Source organism: Babylonia areolata, chromosome 1 (genome assembly GCF_041734735.1).
Source record: "Babylonia areolata isolate BAREFJ2019XMU chromosome 1, ASM4173473v1, whole genome shotgun sequence".
NCBI classification, from domain to species: Eukaryota; Metazoa; Mollusca; class Gastropoda; order Neogastropoda; family Buccinidae; genus Babylonia; species Babylonia areolata.
The window spans coordinates 61,939,622-61,959,507 of record NC_134876.1 but is presented as its reverse complement, the minus strand read 5'-3'; the positions used below and the strand labels follow the sequence as shown (position 1 = coordinate 61,959,507).

General features: G+C 36.5%; 1 protein-coding gene across 2 annotated transcripts; it reads left to right on the top strand.

The window, feature by feature from the left end:
- Window positions 1-320: 320 nt before the first annotated feature.
- Window positions 321-19,681, top strand: LOC143285024 (heterogeneous nuclear ribonucleoprotein D0-like). Of its 2 annotated transcripts, XM_076592202.1 has the most exons (10): window positions 321-601; window positions 2,424-2,464; window positions 3,276-3,403; window positions 4,136-4,288; window positions 5,275-5,406; window positions 6,296-6,419; window positions 7,788-8,000; window positions 14,898-14,936; window positions 18,103-18,177; window positions 19,464-19,681. In XM_076592202.1, exons 1-9 carry the CDS (start codon window positions 429-431, stop codon window positions 18,165-18,167), a joined length of 1,068 nt encoding a protein of 355 aa, XP_076448317.1. In that variant the 5' UTR covers window positions 321-428; the 3' UTR covers window positions 18,168-18,177; window positions 19,464-19,681. The 2 variants fall into 2 exon arrangements, with proteins under 2 accessions (XP_076448317.1, XP_076448326.1); XM_076592211.1 differs by lacking the exon at window positions 14,898-14,936.
- Window positions 19,682-19,886: the final 205 nt, after the last annotated feature.

Here is a 19,886-nt window from a genome sequence, read left to right as displayed (position 1 = left end):
AACAGCTCGGTATCAATTATTTCATGCAACCATTCATCAAATTACTCCTCACTTAACAAATAATTTGATGAAATAAAGAAGAATTACGTAATTTGTGTTTATTTTGCAATGATGCGGTGAAAAGATATCACCGTCATTTTCATCTCTCATGTTACTTTGCGTTATTTTGTATTTATTACATTCAGACAGTTTTGAAGTCGCTGATATGTATGCACTGACTGATATTTTATATTTAGAGAAACGAAGGCAAGCGGGAAAAAAATCCAAACAAACATAAATTATGCCTAATTTGCATCTGTCACGTGACTTGCATTCTTCCGCCATTTTCCTTTGTTACGGAAGCGGCGTGGGAGAAGGTAGAAGCTAGGCGCCCAGTTCACAATTTCTTTTATATTTGTTCGATTTGTTAACAAATTATTACATTGATCATGGATGAAGAACAGCAGCAATTCGATACAGATGACCACAGTGGATTTGATGGTCAGAATGGCGATGAAATCGATCAACAAGAAGAAAGCAAAGAACAGACAGTCGATGATGGTGGTGACCAAGCAATGGAGACCGGTGGAGATGATCAGACCGAGGATGACGAAGATGACAGGTAAACTTTGGTCTCATTTTATGGCTTATTTTTCGCTGTGTTATGAAGAATAGTATAAGTGCTTACTGAATTTAAGGGAAAGCATTCTGCTTATCAGTTCTTGGCGGACTTCTCGATCGATTATTGATTAAAAAATGCCGCAGACTTGGACAGGTCCGTTGTTGAGCTCAAGCGTGGTTCTTTTTCATTGTCGCATGATGCAGCCAGTTTACCCCCGAAGTATGCAGAAAAATCAAAGACGGTCAATATTTTGTTTAATAGATGTTCAAACGCTACGATTTGTGTTTTGTAATTTAATGAAAAGGATTTTTCTTAGTAATATTATAGTTATATTTTCATGTAACAAGTTGCTATTCTCATTGCTATTTACGGTAACAAACTAATAAAGTAACATGTGGTGATGCACACAATTCACATCGGACACAAGACATATCACATGCTGACAACACTTAAGATAAGCTTATACCCCACACTTGAAATGAACTCCCTTTACCCCACACTTGGAATGAACTCCCTCTTTTCTTTTATCAAAATCTGCATTCATTTTTATTTCAAATCTGGCCTTAAAACAGACGTCTTTCCAAAGTAGCTCTCCTTCCTTAACCTATGTGGTGGTCGAATGGATGGTTTGTGCACCATTTCACTCATTCCGAGTCTCCCATACACGGCCACTGCTGAAACACTTTGGTGTTCATTAGTGCCTATTCTGATTTAATTTACTTAGGACACCACCTACTGAGCCTCCTACTCACAATAGTAATGGCTTAGTGGTGGAGCCAGACTGAATTAGCATCTTCACCAGAGAAGAAACCACCACCACATTCCTCCGACAGTTCCCCAGGAATCTTCCAACATCAACAACCTTGACAAGACTCACCTCAGGCGTGGAAGTGGAAGGCCCTGCAGTCACAGGTCACCATGAGAGCAGGACATGAAACTGAAATGCCACATAATTTGGGATTTTTTAAATATGATTTTATTTTTTATTGATGATGAAGGATGAGGATTACAGTGCTGCAGTGGAGGTCCATTTTGGTTTGGGAATGAGGCAAGGCTGTCCTCTATGCATCCTGCCCTGAGAGATAGATACTTGCAGTATTGATCAGGAAATTAGAGCATCACACCCAAAGATGCATCCAATAAATGGGTGATACTCAGCAGTGTGGTCCCTGTCTTCCCATTTAGGCCGATAGCACACCCAGCGAAGGTTAGGAGCCAGCTACAGGCCAAGAAACTGTGTTCGGACATATCCATATATGCTACACCACATCTGCTTGGCAGGTGCCTGACGCTTAACCCAACGCTTGTCAGGCAATAAGTGCAATCTTACATATTTGTGTACCAGTCGGAGTGGAATAAATTTTGCCAGAGGACAATACTTGTTGCCATGGGTTCTTTTTCAGTGTGTCAAGTACATGCTGCACACGGGACCTTAGTTTATCGTCTCATCTGAAAGACTAGCCGCTCAGTTTTATTTTCCAGTCAAACTTTGAAGAAAGGTTGAGAGCCACAGGATTCACACCCACACCGTCACGGACTCTCTGTATTGGGAGCTGAGCAAGACTTCTGAACCATTCTGCCACCTTCCTTCATTCCTGGGAATCAAACCTGCATCCTCTGAGCCGTCAGTCCACAACGCTAATCACTTGGACACAGCGGCTGTCGTTCCAGTCACTATTTGTTCAAAGTGTTTGTGTTGATCAGATCTGTATTCAGTTTCATTCATTTTGTTCATTCATATCACGCCTAATTTTTGGCATTTACTGAGTGAAAGGATGATACATTGTCGTCATGCTGATAATAATGTTTCCTTTGTTTTCAGGAAAATTTTCGTCGGTGGATTGAGTTGGGAAACAACTACCAGTAAGTTTTTTGTTCTTTACAAATTTCTTTGAAGTGGATTTTTTTAGTGCTGATGTATTATTTGAGCAAACCCCATTCTGTTCTGATCGCTTTTTTGTCTTTGTGTTAGTTGACATTGAAATTTGTTTTCTGCCTCCCCATTAACTGTTTAAATGCAAACATTTTTACCAGTCCATCTTTGTCTTCAGTGAACATTGGGATTACCATTTTGTTTCTTGGTTTGTTTTGCTTTAAGCATCTGTCTTGATATTTTAAAATATCTTCTGTATTATTTAGAACAGTATTTTTTTTTTTCTACCCTGTTAATGTGTAAGCATTGTAAAAGGTTGTATTTAGAAAATCGAAAGCTTTTTAGTTGTCTGCTCATAGTCCTGCAGGAACAGTGCCATGTTTGACTTGAAATATTTCTTTCCAGTATTCCTTCCTTTATGAAAATTAAAGCTTGTACAATTGTGGATCAGAGTTTTGTAATACTAATTTTTTTTTATATCCATCTTCAAAGTGTTTCATACAGTTTGTGTTATGTATTTGTTTCCTTGAAAAGTTGATTTATCACCCAGAAAGAAACTTGATAAGTCATATATAACGCATAACTAATTTGCTGCTGCCAAGTTTTACTTCTAATATCGCATTCTGAATCTGAAAGACTGACTGCTTAATGAATAATCCCATGTTGTGTCTACTGCTAAAAAGTTGAAAACCTAAAATGTAAATTTCAAATTTTAAAAAAGAAGACAGTGGAAAAAATAATGGAGAGAGAGATTAATCTGGTTTAAAACTGACCACCATTTTATTGTTTACTCTGTTTCAGAGGATCTCAGAGAGTACTTTGAAAAGATTGGTGAGGTTACAAGTTGCACCTTGAAAACAGACCTGGAGACAAGAAAATCAAGAGGATTTGGGTTTGTCGTTTTCAAGGATGCAGAGACTGTTCAAACAGTACGTATCTACTTACTATCCCATTTGTTTGTTACCAAAACAAAACAAAACAAAACCCCCCCCCCAAAAACACCACCAATGTTGGCATTTTTGTATCATTGAGCTGAAGTTTGTATTTGTTTGTTTTTTTCTTTACTTTTTCCTGCCAATAATTATATGATGTTTCCATTTCATGCCCATTTTTTACATATATATATCTAACCTACAATCTTTACACCTTTCTTACCTACCTTACAACAACATTGTGCATCAAAGAACAGTTTTGAACATGGTTTGTTGAATGAATACATGGTTTGATATTAATCTATATGGTCACTTTCTTACAACAACCTGGATGTGACAGCATGTGTGAATATTGACAGTGCAGAATGCAAGTAGTGAACCGAAAGCTCATGGTAATTGAACATACACAGATTTTTGGGGGTTAAAACTATAAATTTATAAATAAAAGAGCAAACACTTGAGCTGTGACCATTTCTAATTGCCGATTAAGCCTTATACAAGTTATAGTTTATTTCCACAAGATATTTTACACCATTTATTTTGTGCACATCAGTAACAGGTAGATAATCTCTCTTTGAAGGCTTGACTTAGAACACCATGTTGCACTGGAGATAGATTCACCAGTTTTGAAAGATTCATTTTATGTAATATTTTAGTTTCACAGTTATTATTTTGGTTGTATAATTGTGCTCAGCTGTTTTTATATATTTAATATGCATCTTTTTACAGGTGCTAAAAACCAAGGAACACAAACTGCATGGACGGGTTATTGACCCAAAGCCAGCAAATCCCAGACAAGGCATCAAGAAGATCTTTGTTGGCAGACTGGACCCTGGTGTACCAGAGGATGATGTCAAGAGTTATTTTGGAAAATTTGGTGCTGTAAGTATCAGTCACAAAATTGGGTTAACATGATCACATACCTCTAAAGTATGTGTTCACGTACAGGTCCTTAAACATAATCGGTGCAGAAACGCTTTTGAAATGTTCCAGAGCATCCTGGTAGGACTTCCCTTGGTAATGAAAGCAAATTTGCATGTTTATGCAAACTAAATGGAGAAATTCTAAACTGGTTACAAAACAAGACTCACATTTGATAAGAGGTGTCCCATGTTTCAAACTTTAGGTTTATCTTCAGGGACTGTTAATTAGAAAATTTTGAACATTTTGCATATCAAATCAATTTTGAATGACTGAAAGCTCTGCAAAGTCGAAATATTGATACAAACCCTCGCATAGACCTTCCACCATCCAGAATGAATTAACTTTTAGATGTGTAAGATTGCAAATGCTGGTGAGTTGTCTCCAGATAGAGGCTTCAAAACCTGAGTCAGGTTGGAAAGAAAAAAAAGCATGATTCTGCGATGGTTTGAACTTTGAACTAAGCACAATGAATAAAAAAAATTTTGTTCACTTCTGGTTATGTCTTGAGACATTTTTCAGAAAATTCTTTTATGAAGCTGATGTTGCTTAGCTTTGGATAGGAGTGGGGCATTTGAATGACAGATTTCTTCTTTTTCATGATTTATTGACTAGAAATAATGAGTGATTATAATTGAGACATTCTGCCATGAAATTTGGGTATGACTTAGCCATAGTTTAGGTTATGAAAGGAAACTTGATTGTACTTATATTTACAATAAAACATCAGTGATGGATATTGATAGTGTGTTTATAGTGAGTCGAAGTCCTCGACTTTGCCTCATAACACTTACTCACTGCCACAGTTCCTCTTTTCAGTTTTTCTTGCGTTTTTGTGAACATCTTCAAACAGTATTTCACCTCATATTCTCACAATTAATTTCCCTTCCCTACTCCACCTTCCCACTGGTCAGTAAGATCTACCATGTGTAATACTTCACTTTCAGGTTGCCAAAATCGACTTTCCATTTGACAAGATGAAGGATCAGAGACGTGCATTCTGCTTCGTGGAGTTTGAGAGTGACAAGGCTGTCAAGAAAGTATTGGACCAGGCCACTCATAAGCTGGGTGGACAGGAAGTAAGTAGTGGTTTGAGGGCTGAATTGCAAAAATAAGAAAAACCAGAAGAGGTTGCATCAGATTCACAATGAAAAGATGCTTGTGCAGAGAAAATGTATTTGACGGTAGTTTTTGTGTAGTTGCAAGCATGCTGTGTGTTTTGTTTATTAAAAGTGAGATTTGTATCCTTTGCAGGTGAAATTTTTGTATATTTCTTGTAAAATTAAATGTTCGCATCCCATTTTCTGTTCAATCAAAGGTGTTGCAATCATTATCCCCAGCTACGAATTTATGAAGACAAGGATAATGGTAACACAGCTTTGGTTTGTAATACGGAAGGTTGTCATGCTGAGATGATGGTTGCGGTTTTGTCCGTGATGAATTACGGTGATTTATTCCACTTTCCCGCAGGAGACGCAAATGGTGGGACAAAGCACGCCAAAAAACGGCCCATCGAGGTGAATGAACATCGAGACGCCTTGGCATGTGGCAGTCAGTGAATTAAATCCTAGCTGCTCTTACTTTTGAAGCTGCAGTTTTGTAATCATTATCATTTTTCCATCCAAAGCTCAGTAATTGCTTCTGAATTCCAATTCCTAATTTTGTGTGTTCCTCTGTAATTGAATATTTGTAATGTTTCGTTCCATTTTGTGTAATTGTAATTGATCCTGTTTTCTTGCCATTTTCTGCAGCTTAACAGGTTTGATGATTGGCTCCATTCCATCTTTAAAGGGTTTTGTTTCCTGTGAAAACCCCTTCCTGGTGAAATACAAAGCGTTAAAATGTGCAGACACAATCATAATGCTTTGTAGCTAAAAGAAAAGATGGGAAAAAAAAGAGACCTTGAAGTTCCTAGTACTTTTGGTCTTGGAGTTGTCAGGTGTGCTGATACTTAATTTTGCATTGCAGGTTGACGTGAAGAAAGCCACACCCAATGCTTCACAGGTGTCTGGTGGTCGAGGAAACCGTGGATGGGGAGGTGGCCCTGGATTTGGCCCACGTGGTGGACGAGGTGGTGGAATGCGAGGCCGAGGTTTGTGCTTTTCCTCTTTCTTTTATAAGACTTTGATGTCATGCTTTTTGTATGTGTGTGTTTGTGTTGGAGTTTAAAAAAAAAAAAAAAAAAAAAGCCAGGAAAGAATAGCTGATGAACACAGGACTTTTTTTTTTTTTTTAAAGAAAAAGGAATGAGTGTTCTTATCTGCCAGCTGCAGAAAGAAAATATAACCGGATATGTTTCAGTGGGGTAAAAGATAAACAGCACTAGTTATTGAATAGATCTGTTAGGGAAAATACCTGTTCATTATATTTATACGACACAAGGGATGTTATTTCCTGGTACTCTACAGTCAGGCAACAATAATCTTTTTTTCTGTATGCAGAGCAGAGCTGCGAAGATTGTATTCACCTTTTCTTTTGTTTGATGTGTTTGAACCAATTTTAGTTTTTAGTATTTCAAAGTATTTTTTAACTCATTCTGTACTGCCTGATGACTCCTTCATTACGCTCTGTGAACTGGCCGTTTGTTTATTTTACAAGAAACATGTGTAAAAAAAAAAAAAGAAAAAAAAGATTGCAATTATAGCGGTGAAATTTTGTGATGATATAAAGAATAGAATGGACTAACGTGACACAAAGTTTTAAAATGCTCACTTAAATATTGACTGATTTATCATATTTTGTTTAATCATGTAGCAATTGAATGGGCAGATACGTATGCATAGTGGATATCCATTATAGAATCATTTAGCACCGGACTTTGAGCCACAGTACTTGCTGAATTTGACGGAGATGCCATCTTGTTGAGTAAGCAAGCGAGAAAGGTGACTGTACACTCGCATGTATTGTACTCAAACAAAGGCATTTTCAGCCACAATAAAAGTACAGGTGCACTTTTGGGTGACTGTAGAACAGAGCTGTGCCATTTAGTTTCGCACAAAACCATTAACCTATGAACTACGAATTTTTAAACTGCGGTAATGAAACATTGTGCGCATGAGGTACGATATAGTGTACCTTTGTATAGAAAGAGATAAACCTTCAGTGACAAATTGAAATGATGCTAGGTCAATGCTGTCATGTCAGTAGAAGTTTTTGGTGATATCAGGATATGTCCAATAAAAGTTAATGGATGGTAACATGGATTATAGCAAGAGGGCAGTGACTGGTAGTGCTAAATTCTCAAATAAAAAAGAAAAAAAAAGAAAAGAGTGCTGATTGTTGGCAAATCAGAAAATAGAACAGTTAAAGTCACACAGTGACATAGAGTGAGAGAATAACGAGAGATAAAGAAGCCACCAAAAATGGAAGTGATGTGTCGGTGTCATGTATGATTGGAGAGAAGAAATGTGTCATACTTTCCAAGGCACGATTGGATAAGAAGTGTTTTATTTTGTTCCAGGAGGCTGGGGGAACCAGGGTGGAAACTGGAACCAGGGTGGTGGCTATGGCTACGCAGGAAATTATGGCAACTATGGTGGCTATGGACAGAATAGTTATGGTGGCAACTATGGAGGCTATGGTAGCTACGGAGGCTACGGCAGTGACTACTATGGTTATGGACAAGGCGGTTGGGGAGGCTATGATCAAGGCTATGGATATGGCAGCTATGATGGTTAGTATATTCATTTGGTTGTGTTGTATTGATACCATGTATATGCATAAATGATTGACGATGAGTGCTTTGCAAGTTGTCCTGTCCTTTTGTTTTCCTTTTATATATGTATATGTATATTGCTGCCCATTGGATATTTTCCCTCTAGAATTAGCAGCTTGGGCAAAATTTTAGCTGTTTTGTATGTGTTTTTTTTCAGGTGTGGGTGTTTTTATTTTGCTCTTACATTTGTTACCTTCTGTCTTGCAATCATCATTTTTCTTCTATCATGGTATCATTTAAAGCCTTCCATTTCTGGATTTCAAGTTACTCTGTGCAGACTGAAGTACCAGGACTATCACCATACAAACTTAAAACCTCTTGTAGATTTGCTGAAGAAAGCCTAAACAAACATCAGTTGGCATTCTGATTTTTGAAGAAAGTTCAAAACATTTTCATATTTTCTTGTCTGCCCATTCTCTTTGACTAGGTGGCTTCTTTGACTTTTAAAGATAATGTAATTAGCACTGTGACTTGGTGAAATTCATTCCAGAAACTTTTTTGATTATATAAGAACTCCTGCTGTGTTACTTTCATATTTAAGGATTTTTTCATACATACACACATACATGCACGCTTGCACAAACACACACATGAACCAAACCATACATACATAAACAAAACACAGGCATAGGTAAATATGTACGTGCATGATTGATGTGTGCGTACATGCATGTACATGAACATTTGTATCTGTTTACAAAAGGTGGGTTTTTACTTACAGGAATTTTGACGGGCGCAGTAGCCCATTGGATAGAGCATTGGACTTAAGCTTGCGGGTTCTGGATTTAATCCTGGTGTTGCGCCTGATAGATTAAGGGTGGACATAGGTTTCCTATCCATCTAGGTCAGCATATGCATACATGCTAGTGTCCTAATCTCTTTGTGTGTATACACATGCAGAAGATTAAAATACCCATGCATGTTATACATCTTGTAACCCAGGCAACGTTAAGTGTGTTATGGAAACTTGAACATACCTGGGATGTGTTCTGAAAATTGAGTATGAATTGCCTTAAGGGTGGAATAAAAGCCCACTTGTACATGCCAGTGATCTTGGGAGTTGCGGTCTAGAAACGCAGAAACAAATGTTTTAAAAGTGGATTTTGCATTTCAGTATTAAACACAAAGAAAGATACTTTAACATCTGTAACAGCTGTTGATAATAGTGTATTTACTGGTATTTTTTTTGGTTTTGTTGTTTAATGAAAGAGAAAAGATAACATTGAGTTATCAGAATTATTTAAAAAACATTTTTCTCCAATGGAAACACCTAGTTTGAACTTCACAGCTCTTTGTGTGTTCCATTACAGTTTTATTGAATTCAGATTTATAGCATTTGAATAAACATGGTCAGCTTCAAACATCTTTGCCTCATGACTTCCACAGTAACCATTCGTGTTCATTATCTTTCATGATATATTTGCTAGCCGTCACACTTCATGGATGGATACTGGATATTTATATTGCTGAGTACGACTCTTCTGTTCCAGAAGAAAATATGTGTATGTTACTCCTGTGCAGTTTTGTTTTTATCTCTGAAGTACTTCTGCTCTCTCTTGCTGTCTTGTTCACAAATGATAAGTGCTCATTTGTCTTCAGGAGAATTGATGCATTCATCCAAACTCTTGTCTTGTTTTGAAATGAAATTATGTGCATGATTGATTGCAAGTTCCTGTAGTAAAAACTGAACTCGTAGTCACATGTGTGCATGTGTGAACATCACATATTAACTGACCTTGTGTTGTTATAACTAAATTTGTGATGTCAAGCATTTACACAATTGATATGGAGACCATTATTTCTTTGGATCTAAAATTATTTTAGTGTTTGCTTGTTTGATGTTGCTTGGGAATCTAACATAAAATTTGAAAATGGCACAAAAACAGTATGGGCAGGTATTCCTCTATATCTCACAGTTCTTTCTTCTTACTATCTCTTGTCATTCTTCTCTCTCTCTCTCTCTGATATTCTCTCTGTCTGGTGATAAGTGTGGAGTGTGCTGTATACTTCTACACTCTCTGTCTCCCTCCCTCTCCCTCTCTTTCTCTCTCTCTCTCTCTCTCTTTCACTTCCTCTCTCACAAAGTTAGGTAAATAACAGACTTTAAAATAAAATAAAAAGCAACTGCTTATAAGAATTTTTTTTATTATATTAACATGAGTACTGTAATAGAAGTTGACTGAAAGTCAAACAATGGTGAAAGTGAGATATGGTTTTAAAAATAAACCTCTGCTCTTGTGAGGCGTGTTTATTCGTACTATCTTAAGATTGGAATTGATGGATTATAGAAGTGAAATCAAAGATAATTTCAGAAAAACTGAATCTCTTATACATAAAGACTATTATAGATAGAAGTGTGATTTTTTTTCATAGCAAGATATAAACCGGTGAAATTTCCCTCGTTAGTTACTTTTGACAGATAAGTTACAGAATTTTCTCCCTCATAATATTTTTCCCCTTTCTCCCAGTCTCTGTTCTCTGCATGTTTCCTATCTATGTTTTTTTAGTGAACCTTTTTTTGTTTTTTGTGGGTTTTTTTGTGTGTGTGGGTTTTTTTTGTTTGTTTGTTTTTTGTAATAGTTACTGCGCTTATTTCATGAACAAGTGATCTGGTGATTTATTCTGATTTTTCATACTATAAGAGCAACAGATTTAGCAACTTTTTTTTTTTTTTTTTTTTTTTTTATAATATAAAGAAAAATTGTTTCTTCCTTGTTTTGGTATCATCCTTGTCTTTTGATGAAAGTAAAGATTCTGAAATCCATTTTGTGTGTTTTACGAAGAAGTGGTGTAGTTATGGTGTTTGTTTTCTACAGGGGTGCAAGTGTGTCAGGAAATTCATTTTCAGTAGTTTTATGTCAGATCAGTTCTGGGTCATTTAAACAGTTTTCCAGTTTGCGAATCTGTGTTTGTGTTTTGTGGTGTAGACATCATAAAAAAACTTTGTGTTTGATTTTGTGTGTGTGTGGTGTGTGTTCACTCATACACAGCTTTCACGTGTATGACCATTTTTACTCCCACCATGTAGGCAGTCATTTCTTTTTGGGGGCGGGGGGGGTGTATACTGGGTATTGTTTCCACAACCAACTGAATGCTGACATCAGATTGATCAATTATGGGAATTTTAACGTGCATATTTTATCTTCTGCATGAGTGAACACACGAGAGGGGGTTCAGGCACTGTTGACCTAGAAGACCAGAAAATCTCTTCCCTTTATGGTTACCCACCAGACTGGGATTAGAACCTGGGACCCTCAGATTGAAAGACCAATGCAGTAATCACTCGGCTGTTGTGCCCGTATGTGATGATAAAGAATAAACATTTTTGACAAACTACCCTTCATGTACAGTCAGTATGCTTTCTTGTGTAGTTGCATTCACTGATCTTGTGGATGAAAGTTTGTACCAAATGATCTTTAGTTCTCTGACTGCCATCTTCACCTCATGGTTGAATCAACAGTGTTAGGAATTTGGATCATGAAATCTCCAAGCTGGAAAGTGAAAACAGACAAGAAAAGATTGAAACTTTGATAGATTAGATCATGATGTTTGCCTGGATATTATAAAACAATGAAATACCTGTCCACATGACTTTTGGGCTCACATGTGTGAATCTGAAAAATCTTGATTAGTTGTGTGTGGGTATGCATGTGTCCATGGTAATCTTCCCACACATAGCTTATGGGAATGCAAGTCTTCCAGATTAAACTGCACTTCCTTATTGTGAACATTTTATTTTATACGGCCTCTGGGTCTGCAAGATTTTCTTGTTCTTGGGTTGTTCCCTGTTCGTTAACAGATTAGCCACTTGCTGAAAGATAGCTTGACATTCTATCTCTTGTCCACTGTACAAAGAAAACAAAAAGCAATGCTGGACAGCACGTCTTTTTGATTAATTGGTCTGCAAAAAAGATAGAAAGGTTTTTGATGGGTGGTTGTTCATTCTAAAGAAAATAACACTGAAGTAGGAAAATGAAAATCAGTTTTTGTTTGACAGAAAATCAGTTTTTGTGGTTTTTGTTGCATCAGCATTTGGATTTTTTTTATGTGATTTATTTAAGTCAGAACTTTGATAGATATATATTGTTTATGATTGTAAAACAATGAAATGCTGATAATGGACTACCATAGCATCTTTAGGATTGAGAAAATGTTATTTCCGACTGCAAAAATATTAAATTGAACATATTGCAGCTTACACTAATTGTGTGTGTAGGTAGGTAGGCAGAATTTATACAGAAAAAGGAAAAACTCATGCTTTCAGCAACAAAAAGCAAAAACAAAAAAACTAAAAGAAAGAAAGAAAGAAAGTGTACAAATCCCTTGAAAGATCCCATTCACCCCACCCTTCAATTTCACTCTGTCTCTCTTTAATTTTTTTTATGTGTGAGGCTTGCTGTCAGGATTGGGAACATGGATGAATTCATCTGGATTTTGGCCACCTGATTTCTTGCACCCCTGTTTCTTCAAATATCAGCGTTGGGGGGGTGGGATGGGGGTGGTGGGGCGTTTATTTTCATATCTCTTCTGATTACACAAGGAAGAGTTCACTGACACACACACACACACACACACACACAGAGTTTTCCATGTTGCTTCAAGGCACTAGCCTGCAAGCATCCACTAAATAGATACATATGTCGAGGAAATAAAGGGCTGCTGGGTCCAACTATCTCCATAAAAAAGCATGCTTTTTGACAAGTTTGGGCATAACATTCTTGTGTGTGCACACATTAAGGATTCTAAAGATTGTCCAGCTATTTCTGTGGATATATGCAAGTATTATACAAGAAGCAGACACAGATTTCGTACTCATAGTTCCTTTACAAAGAAAAAAAAACAAACCAGAATGGACATGCAAGATAAAAATGATGTAGAGGACCATTAAGTTAACAGAGGTATAGTTGTAGACAGGACACACTGTGATGGAGTGTGTGTGTGTGCTCAGTTTTGTAAGAGATGTGGTTTGACTACTGTTCTGCAATTAATTCATAGAACTGCATTGACTGCATATTTCTTGTTCTTTTGAAATGACAAGTCCACAACAAATTTTTAAAGATTTACCATATCACATGCTCATGAAGAGTACCTGATGGCAGAAAACTTGTGAAACTAAGAAGCAGTTTTGCAAATGATTTCTGCACAAGTTGATGAGTAAGACACAGACACAGTAAAGCTGACACTGTCACTTAACAAATTTAGTTGTTGTCTGTCTTTGTATAAACCAGCCCGCTTTATCATACAGCTTTGCTTACAATAAACATAAGACCAATGCACTGGTACAGTTTAAGCACCATGTTCATGTGATTTTGTAAAAACAGTTCTCCATATCATCAGAGCTCTACATTCCCAGCTGTCTTGGTTGTATTGAAAGACCATCTCTTTTTCAGCACCAAATAAACAACTCAAGACAATGAAAATTCTTTACTTCACCCACCACACCTGTTACTGTGTTAGTCAACCAAAGAATTCACAAGACTTCAGAAAATGCTGTTGTGGAACAGCATGTTCATGGTGGCACACATGCATGTGTGTTGGTGCTAGAACTGCTTTTATCAACTTGTCAGACATACAACAATCATGCTGAAACAAAACATGCTGTTCATTTTACTAGACTACACATGAAAATATTCGAGCTTCTGATCAAGGAAGAGACACGGCCAAAAAGCAAGGATCCTGGGCCAAACAACTTCAGGTAAATTACATGATGAGATAAAGATAACAACAAACATTTCATGCATAAATATGGCTCCTGATGAAAACTGTATTAGTGCAGCTGTAGAGAAAAACAGAATTTACTTGAAACTGAACATGATGAATTATTAAGCAAAGAAAAACAAATCTGGCTAGTTTCTTGGACAGTAAATTTTTATGGGTTAAAAAATCAGCTTCTGCAAGTCGCTTATTGAGATTCGTAAAGCAATCATAATTACCAGTCATATTACAGTAATAGTTTTCAATTGATTATTGCTGTTCTTGTCATTTGTGAACATAAAATCCTTTTCTCGTTTGAATGATGTGGGTATTGTTCATCCATCTCAGAAGATGCTCTTCTGTTTTGCCTTTTAATGTATGGGCCTTTCATAAATCTTGGAGGTTATTAAATGAGGACCCAGTGGGTGTGCAGAGAAACAGAGGCATGCACCATTTACAAAAAAAAAAAAAAAAAAATTACACTATAATGAGGGTGCACCATAACCTGCTGGCCTGCACTGATAAACTGTTTGGAAGACAACTTGATTGTTTCAAGCAATTATGTTTACGAATCTATATATTGCATTTTTCATTATAACAGAAAGATGGAAAATAATTGGAAAGCTGTTTCTGTGTTCCAGAATGATTTTTCTTCATCTTCACAATACTGCACAATACACTCACTCTACAAGCATGTTCAGTTTCTTCTCATATTTTTTTTATTCATTGGTGTGTTAAAACTTGAGGAAGTGGGTTCAGAGATCTGATCCATTGTTTTATTTTGGGGGAGGGGTGGGGTAGTGTTTTTGTGGATGAGGCTTTTTGATCAAGAAAATTGAAAACTAAATTTCCTGATGTTGCTCCAGTAGTCGTGCATCCGGAAAAATGTATACATCTATATTGCTCTTGCTGACTTGCTGTGAGAGGCATGGGATGGTAAATATATATTACCAGTATTCCATTGAACCATTCCGTTGTAGCATTTTTAGTTTACTAAATGAGTTCTCATCCTAAAAGATCTTGGGTCATAATGGTCATGATCTTGTCAGTAGATGCCACACCTTTTCACCTTTGGAATACTGTCTATGTATGTTCATCATCCTGACTTAGCAGGCAATGCACTGGAGTAATATAACAATGTAGTTTTCTGTAATTTTTAAGGTTATGATTACGGAGGCTGGGGCTATGGACAGGATGAAGGTGAGTTGAGTGTCACCATGGTTTAGCTAGTAAGCAGCCACCTGTCCATTTTTCATTTATGAGTGGAGGACCCCTGTCAGTAATGTTACCTTCACCTCCCTGGCCCTTTCACCCCTTCCAAAAATGACAGAAAAATGAAAGTTTCAAAAGATTTGACTGAATTAATAATGCTGTCTTTTTGTTGCTGCCATGCTCAAACTTTTGATTTGGGCTTGTCCAGTGTTTCCAGTCAGTTAATTGCATTTCTATTTTTTGCATGATGTTGCAATGCTATTGAAATATTTATTTATAATTTAAAAAAAACGACAACAAAAAAACGTTTTGCTGACGTTTTGTTCTGCACTTGTGAGCTGTAAGTTCACTTGTTTCTATGAGTGGTTTTATATATGCATGACTTATCCTACCATTTAGCCTGTCATACTCTGTTTCCAGGGTGTGCTTGCTGAGAATGTTAAAGCTTTCATAACCCACCAAAACCCTGACATAGAAAATATTTACATATTGGATTTTTTTCATGAGTATATAATGGGGTTAAGGCACTGACAGGTCAGCTTATATGTTGACCTGGGAGAACTGAAAATTATCTCTTTCCTTGTGCTGTCATGTGCCACTATTGCGATTCGAATCCAGGACTCGCATGTAGAAAGCTCAGTGATCTGACTACATGCCCATTCTGGCAGTCAGATCATTCTGCCATTTAACACTACCAACACCACCCTCAAACATACCTTTACCTCCCTGCTCTCCACCTGTAGCCCCCTAAAAATTAATTTAGAAAAAAAGAAGTTTTAAGACAACTTTGTTTTGGTAAATGAAACACAGTTCTTTCATTTTGACACTTTTTGCCCTAAATAGACCCTCTTTTTATGACATTAAAGAGATTTCTCTCTTTGGGGGCACTTTTTATTTTAAACTTTACTTGAAATCCATTGTTTTAGTGTTCTGTTCGGTGCGTCTGCTTGAATTTGTTGTGTGCTTTTGGTTGGTTACTCAGTGTTCGGTTACTTCCTTTGCGTTGTTTGTTTGGCCTCCAGTATCTTATATGTACATACATATATATGTGTATGCAGATGAACTTAATTCAAATCAGTCACACAGACACTTGCATCTCTGTCATGATTCAGAATAAATGATTTTACAGGTTCAGACTACATCCTTTCTCAGTATCTCTTTCTGATATACACACCCTTTTTTTCTCATTTGCTAATGTTCATACAATGGATTTGTGTCCTGTGTCTATACTGACAGTGTGCTATTGCTGTGGTGCTTTCAAGTAACCTGAAAAGCAGCAACTTCCAGAACCTTATGAAAATATCAGGCTTTTTGTTTGTGTCACTTTTTTTTTCTTAATTGTGATAAGTAAAATATGTGCCTGATATCTTTCTGATATGTTATACAAACATTTTACCAGATAACTTCTTGACTTGAGTAAAGAAAGTGTCATCCCTTAAAAAGAACAACTATCTGTTGTGCATGTATGTGTGTGTAGACCTGCAAACTGGAGTGTTGGCCTAGATGTAATGCATCATGGATGAAGTACAGCATGCATGTGGCACACGTGAAAGAACCCACAATAGCAGAATGGTTGCCTGTGGCAAAATTCTCCAGAAAAATTCACATCGGTAGGAAATCAAATACACTTAGAAACTGAAAAAAGAAAAGGGTGGTGCTCTCATTGTAGAAACTCGCTCTCGCTGGCAAGAACAGCCCAAATTTCACACAGAGAAATCTGCTGTGACAAGTAGAGTAATGATACAATACAAAGTTGCTTTTAGAGAACTAGTTGAAGTAAAATCTAAAAACAAAAAACTGAGTTTGAGTAATACTTATGTGTCTGTATTTAAAAAAAATGTTTTGGCATATCAGTCCATGCAATAAACTTTTGTAATGTGTGCTCATGTCACCATGCCAAGTGTGAATGGTAATATTTATCAACGACATACATATCTTTCCTATATTTCTTTTGACTGAAAAGCAATGTATTCTGTACATTGCACTGTTAGGAAGATGATGTTATTTCACTTGAAAACATGATAGATATATACCGAAGTCTAGACATGAAATTGTCCCATTGATAACATTATGCGCTGATTGACTTTCTGGGTTTTGTTTCGGCGGGTGCTTTTGTTCTGGTTGTGTTTTGTGTTTGGTTGGTTGGTTTTGTTTTTGCTCAACAAAGCAGTACAGTTGATTGACCTCGGTTGTGGTTGAATATGTGAATATTAATTTTTTTGGAAGACTTACAACATACCACTTTACCAAAATGAGCACAGTCCTCTTTATGTATTTTCTCAACTTTGTAATGCCAAAGCAAGAAAAACTGTTTGATTCCTGGACTGTTTAAGAATTGCATTCATGTTTCTTGTGTGATTATATTGATGCTTTTTTCTTGTCATGAGACTTGTGTGTGAGATGTTCACTTGATTTTGACATGATCAAAAAACAATGTGGGAAAGGGGAGGGTGGGTTAAAGAACGTCCATGCAAATATTTGTATTGACATGATAATGACTAAAAGAGTTCCATATTTTAAGTGAATTGGAATTACAGTTCGATTGATATCACCATCGTCTATTATTTGTCTCCATTTTGGCATAGTGTTGGTAATTTAAAATGAAAATATGGTTGCTCATCTCCACTCAGCCTAACATTTTTTAAAGCTTTTTAGATTTTTATAAATGAAAATGATGGTTTGCCATATGCTTAGCCACATGTCTATTTAGTGTTATGTGTCTATGTTTTAATGGATATTTATTTTGTGTGTTTGCTTTGTTATTCAGCATGTGCTTACATCAATACATGGTTTTCAATGAGTGTGGAAAGAGGATGTAGCATGCGAAAACATTAACAATAAAACATACACAGCCTGTTCTCAAATGATAATGAATGAGAAAATATATATTCATTTCCATCAGAATCCAGATGGAAACATGTTTTTCTCCCAATTGGTGAAACATTCACAAATTGTTTTAGAATGTTGTTAGAAACTTTTTTTTTTTTTTAACAATTCAATCAAAATCCAGATGAAAATTTGGTATGTTTTTCTCTTGACCTTCAGATGGTTACTTTTTTTTTTTTTTTCAATTTTTTTTGTTTGTTTTTTTAATGAGGGTTGATTCTCTGTGGTTGTTTTATGCTAGTTACATATATTTTCACATCTTTTGTAGGAGGTTACGGGAAGACCCAAAAGAGAGGTGGCCATTCTGGGGGGTACCATCCCTACAACCGCTAAAGCCTGAAAGGTAAGAATGAACTGTACACAAGGGAGGGGAGAGGATATTTTTCTTTTTTCATAAAGCTGATTCTTGTTACTTCCCATTGCATGAAGGGTTGGCAGGGTGGATTATTCTACTGTTGTTTGAAAGGTTGACAGTTATACCAAAGATACCCCCTTTTTGGATATTCTGCTCTTCAATTTCCTGTTTTATTTTTAACTATACTATTTCTGTCCACAGTCCCATTTTATGTATTGATTTTGAGCAGTGGAATGGTACATGTATTTTTACATATTCTTTTTCTTAATCCTGTGAAAATTTTGCAGATTAGTGTGGCACCAAAGGCATCTCTGAGGCTCTTTCACAGAAACACTGAAGTTCCTTGTGCAGTTTTCTGTTTCAGGGACAGATTTATTCAGTCATATTGGTGATCTTTGTCATGGATTTAATTGTCACATGGTTTCTGGTCTTGTTTTGACAGTCCTGTTCCCAGTGGTTAGCTGGACTCTTAATTCAGCTTGGATGAAATAAGTTCGCCATGATCATTTGGGGGAACATTTGATATGGGAAGGGCAGTGACGTCAAGATAACACTTACAAGTTCCAACAAAACATGAGTGCAGTCAAAAGTTTAGATACCTTGACTGGGTGTGTGTTTTTTTCAGAGGATGCATGTATGACCATAATCTTCTTTTGAATTGATAAATGCGGGGTGGGCATTTACAAAAGAAGAAAATCGGAACTGTTTCACTGAATGCTTTTGACATGCAGTACGTCTTAATGAAATAGTTATTAATATTTGTCTGTAGTTCTTGGTATCTTTTTAATTTCCTCTTCTTATCAACTGGCTACAGTTTTGTTTTGCCTATTTGTCCCAGGTTTGATTTCATGCATGAAAAACTTATGTTTTTGCTGTTGTGGACACTGTGTGTGTGTGTGTGTACGCGTGTGCTAATATTGGATAGAGGAATCTATGGATCTTCTGTATATTCTAATGAGGGATTTAAATAAGGACTTTGACATGCAAGAAGCAATTTTAGGCCAATGTCTTGTTTGTTCTAGATTTGTTAATGTCCAGTATAATGCAAGGGGTGATTCCACTTGGGGTTTCCCAACCTGACTAGTTATAACTATTTTTTGATTGATATTTTTTAACCATAGGTGTTTTTGTCCTATATTTACCAGATATAAATGTGATTTTCTGTTGCATTGAATTGATTAGACTTCATTCTATTTGGAAGAAACAGATCTTGGCTTTTCTTAATTTTCTGTTACTGTAACAGTTATATTGTATTGATTATGTTCTGTTTTAAGGAACGTGGCTTACCTTCCCAGCACATCAGGTTGGAAAGCTTTTATCGTGGATCCCTTGCTCCCAACTTGTTACCTGACAGCTGCACTACAGTCCAAAACCAGAATGTCAGGCATTCCATGTGGCAAAGGAGAGACACTCCCATCGTTCATCATGTACAGTCTCTGCATCATGTCTGTGTGTTAGTGTTGCATCTTTTATTAAAACTCACAAACTGAAATTGACAGAGGTGGTGTGCTGTTGTGGTTGAATGTATTTGTCTGATGATGAGTGCCAAGTGGAAGTGCTTTGAATTCAAGAACACTATTTCCAGCAAGCTTGCGAATTTACTCAGATGATGTAGAAAGTGTGGGAACAGGTTACAAACAAAAGAACTTTGCAAATTTGTTGGACATGCCAATTTTTCTGTTTTTAACAAATGCCTC

Excerpts from the sequence above, each read along its gene's own strand:
- LOC143285024 (XM_076592202.1), top strand. The coding sequence starts at position 429 with ATGGATGAAGAACAGCAGCAATTCGATACAGATGACCACAGTGGATTT. Across the intron at positions 602-2,423 it reads GAGGATGACGAAGATGACAG|GAAAATTTTCGTCGGTGGAT; the intron begins GTAAACTTTGGT and ends CTTTGTTTTCAG. Across the intron at positions 4,289-5,274 it reads ATTTTGGAAAATTTGGTGCT|GTTGCCAAAATCGACTTTCC; the intron begins GTAAGTATCAGT and ends CTTCACTTTCAG.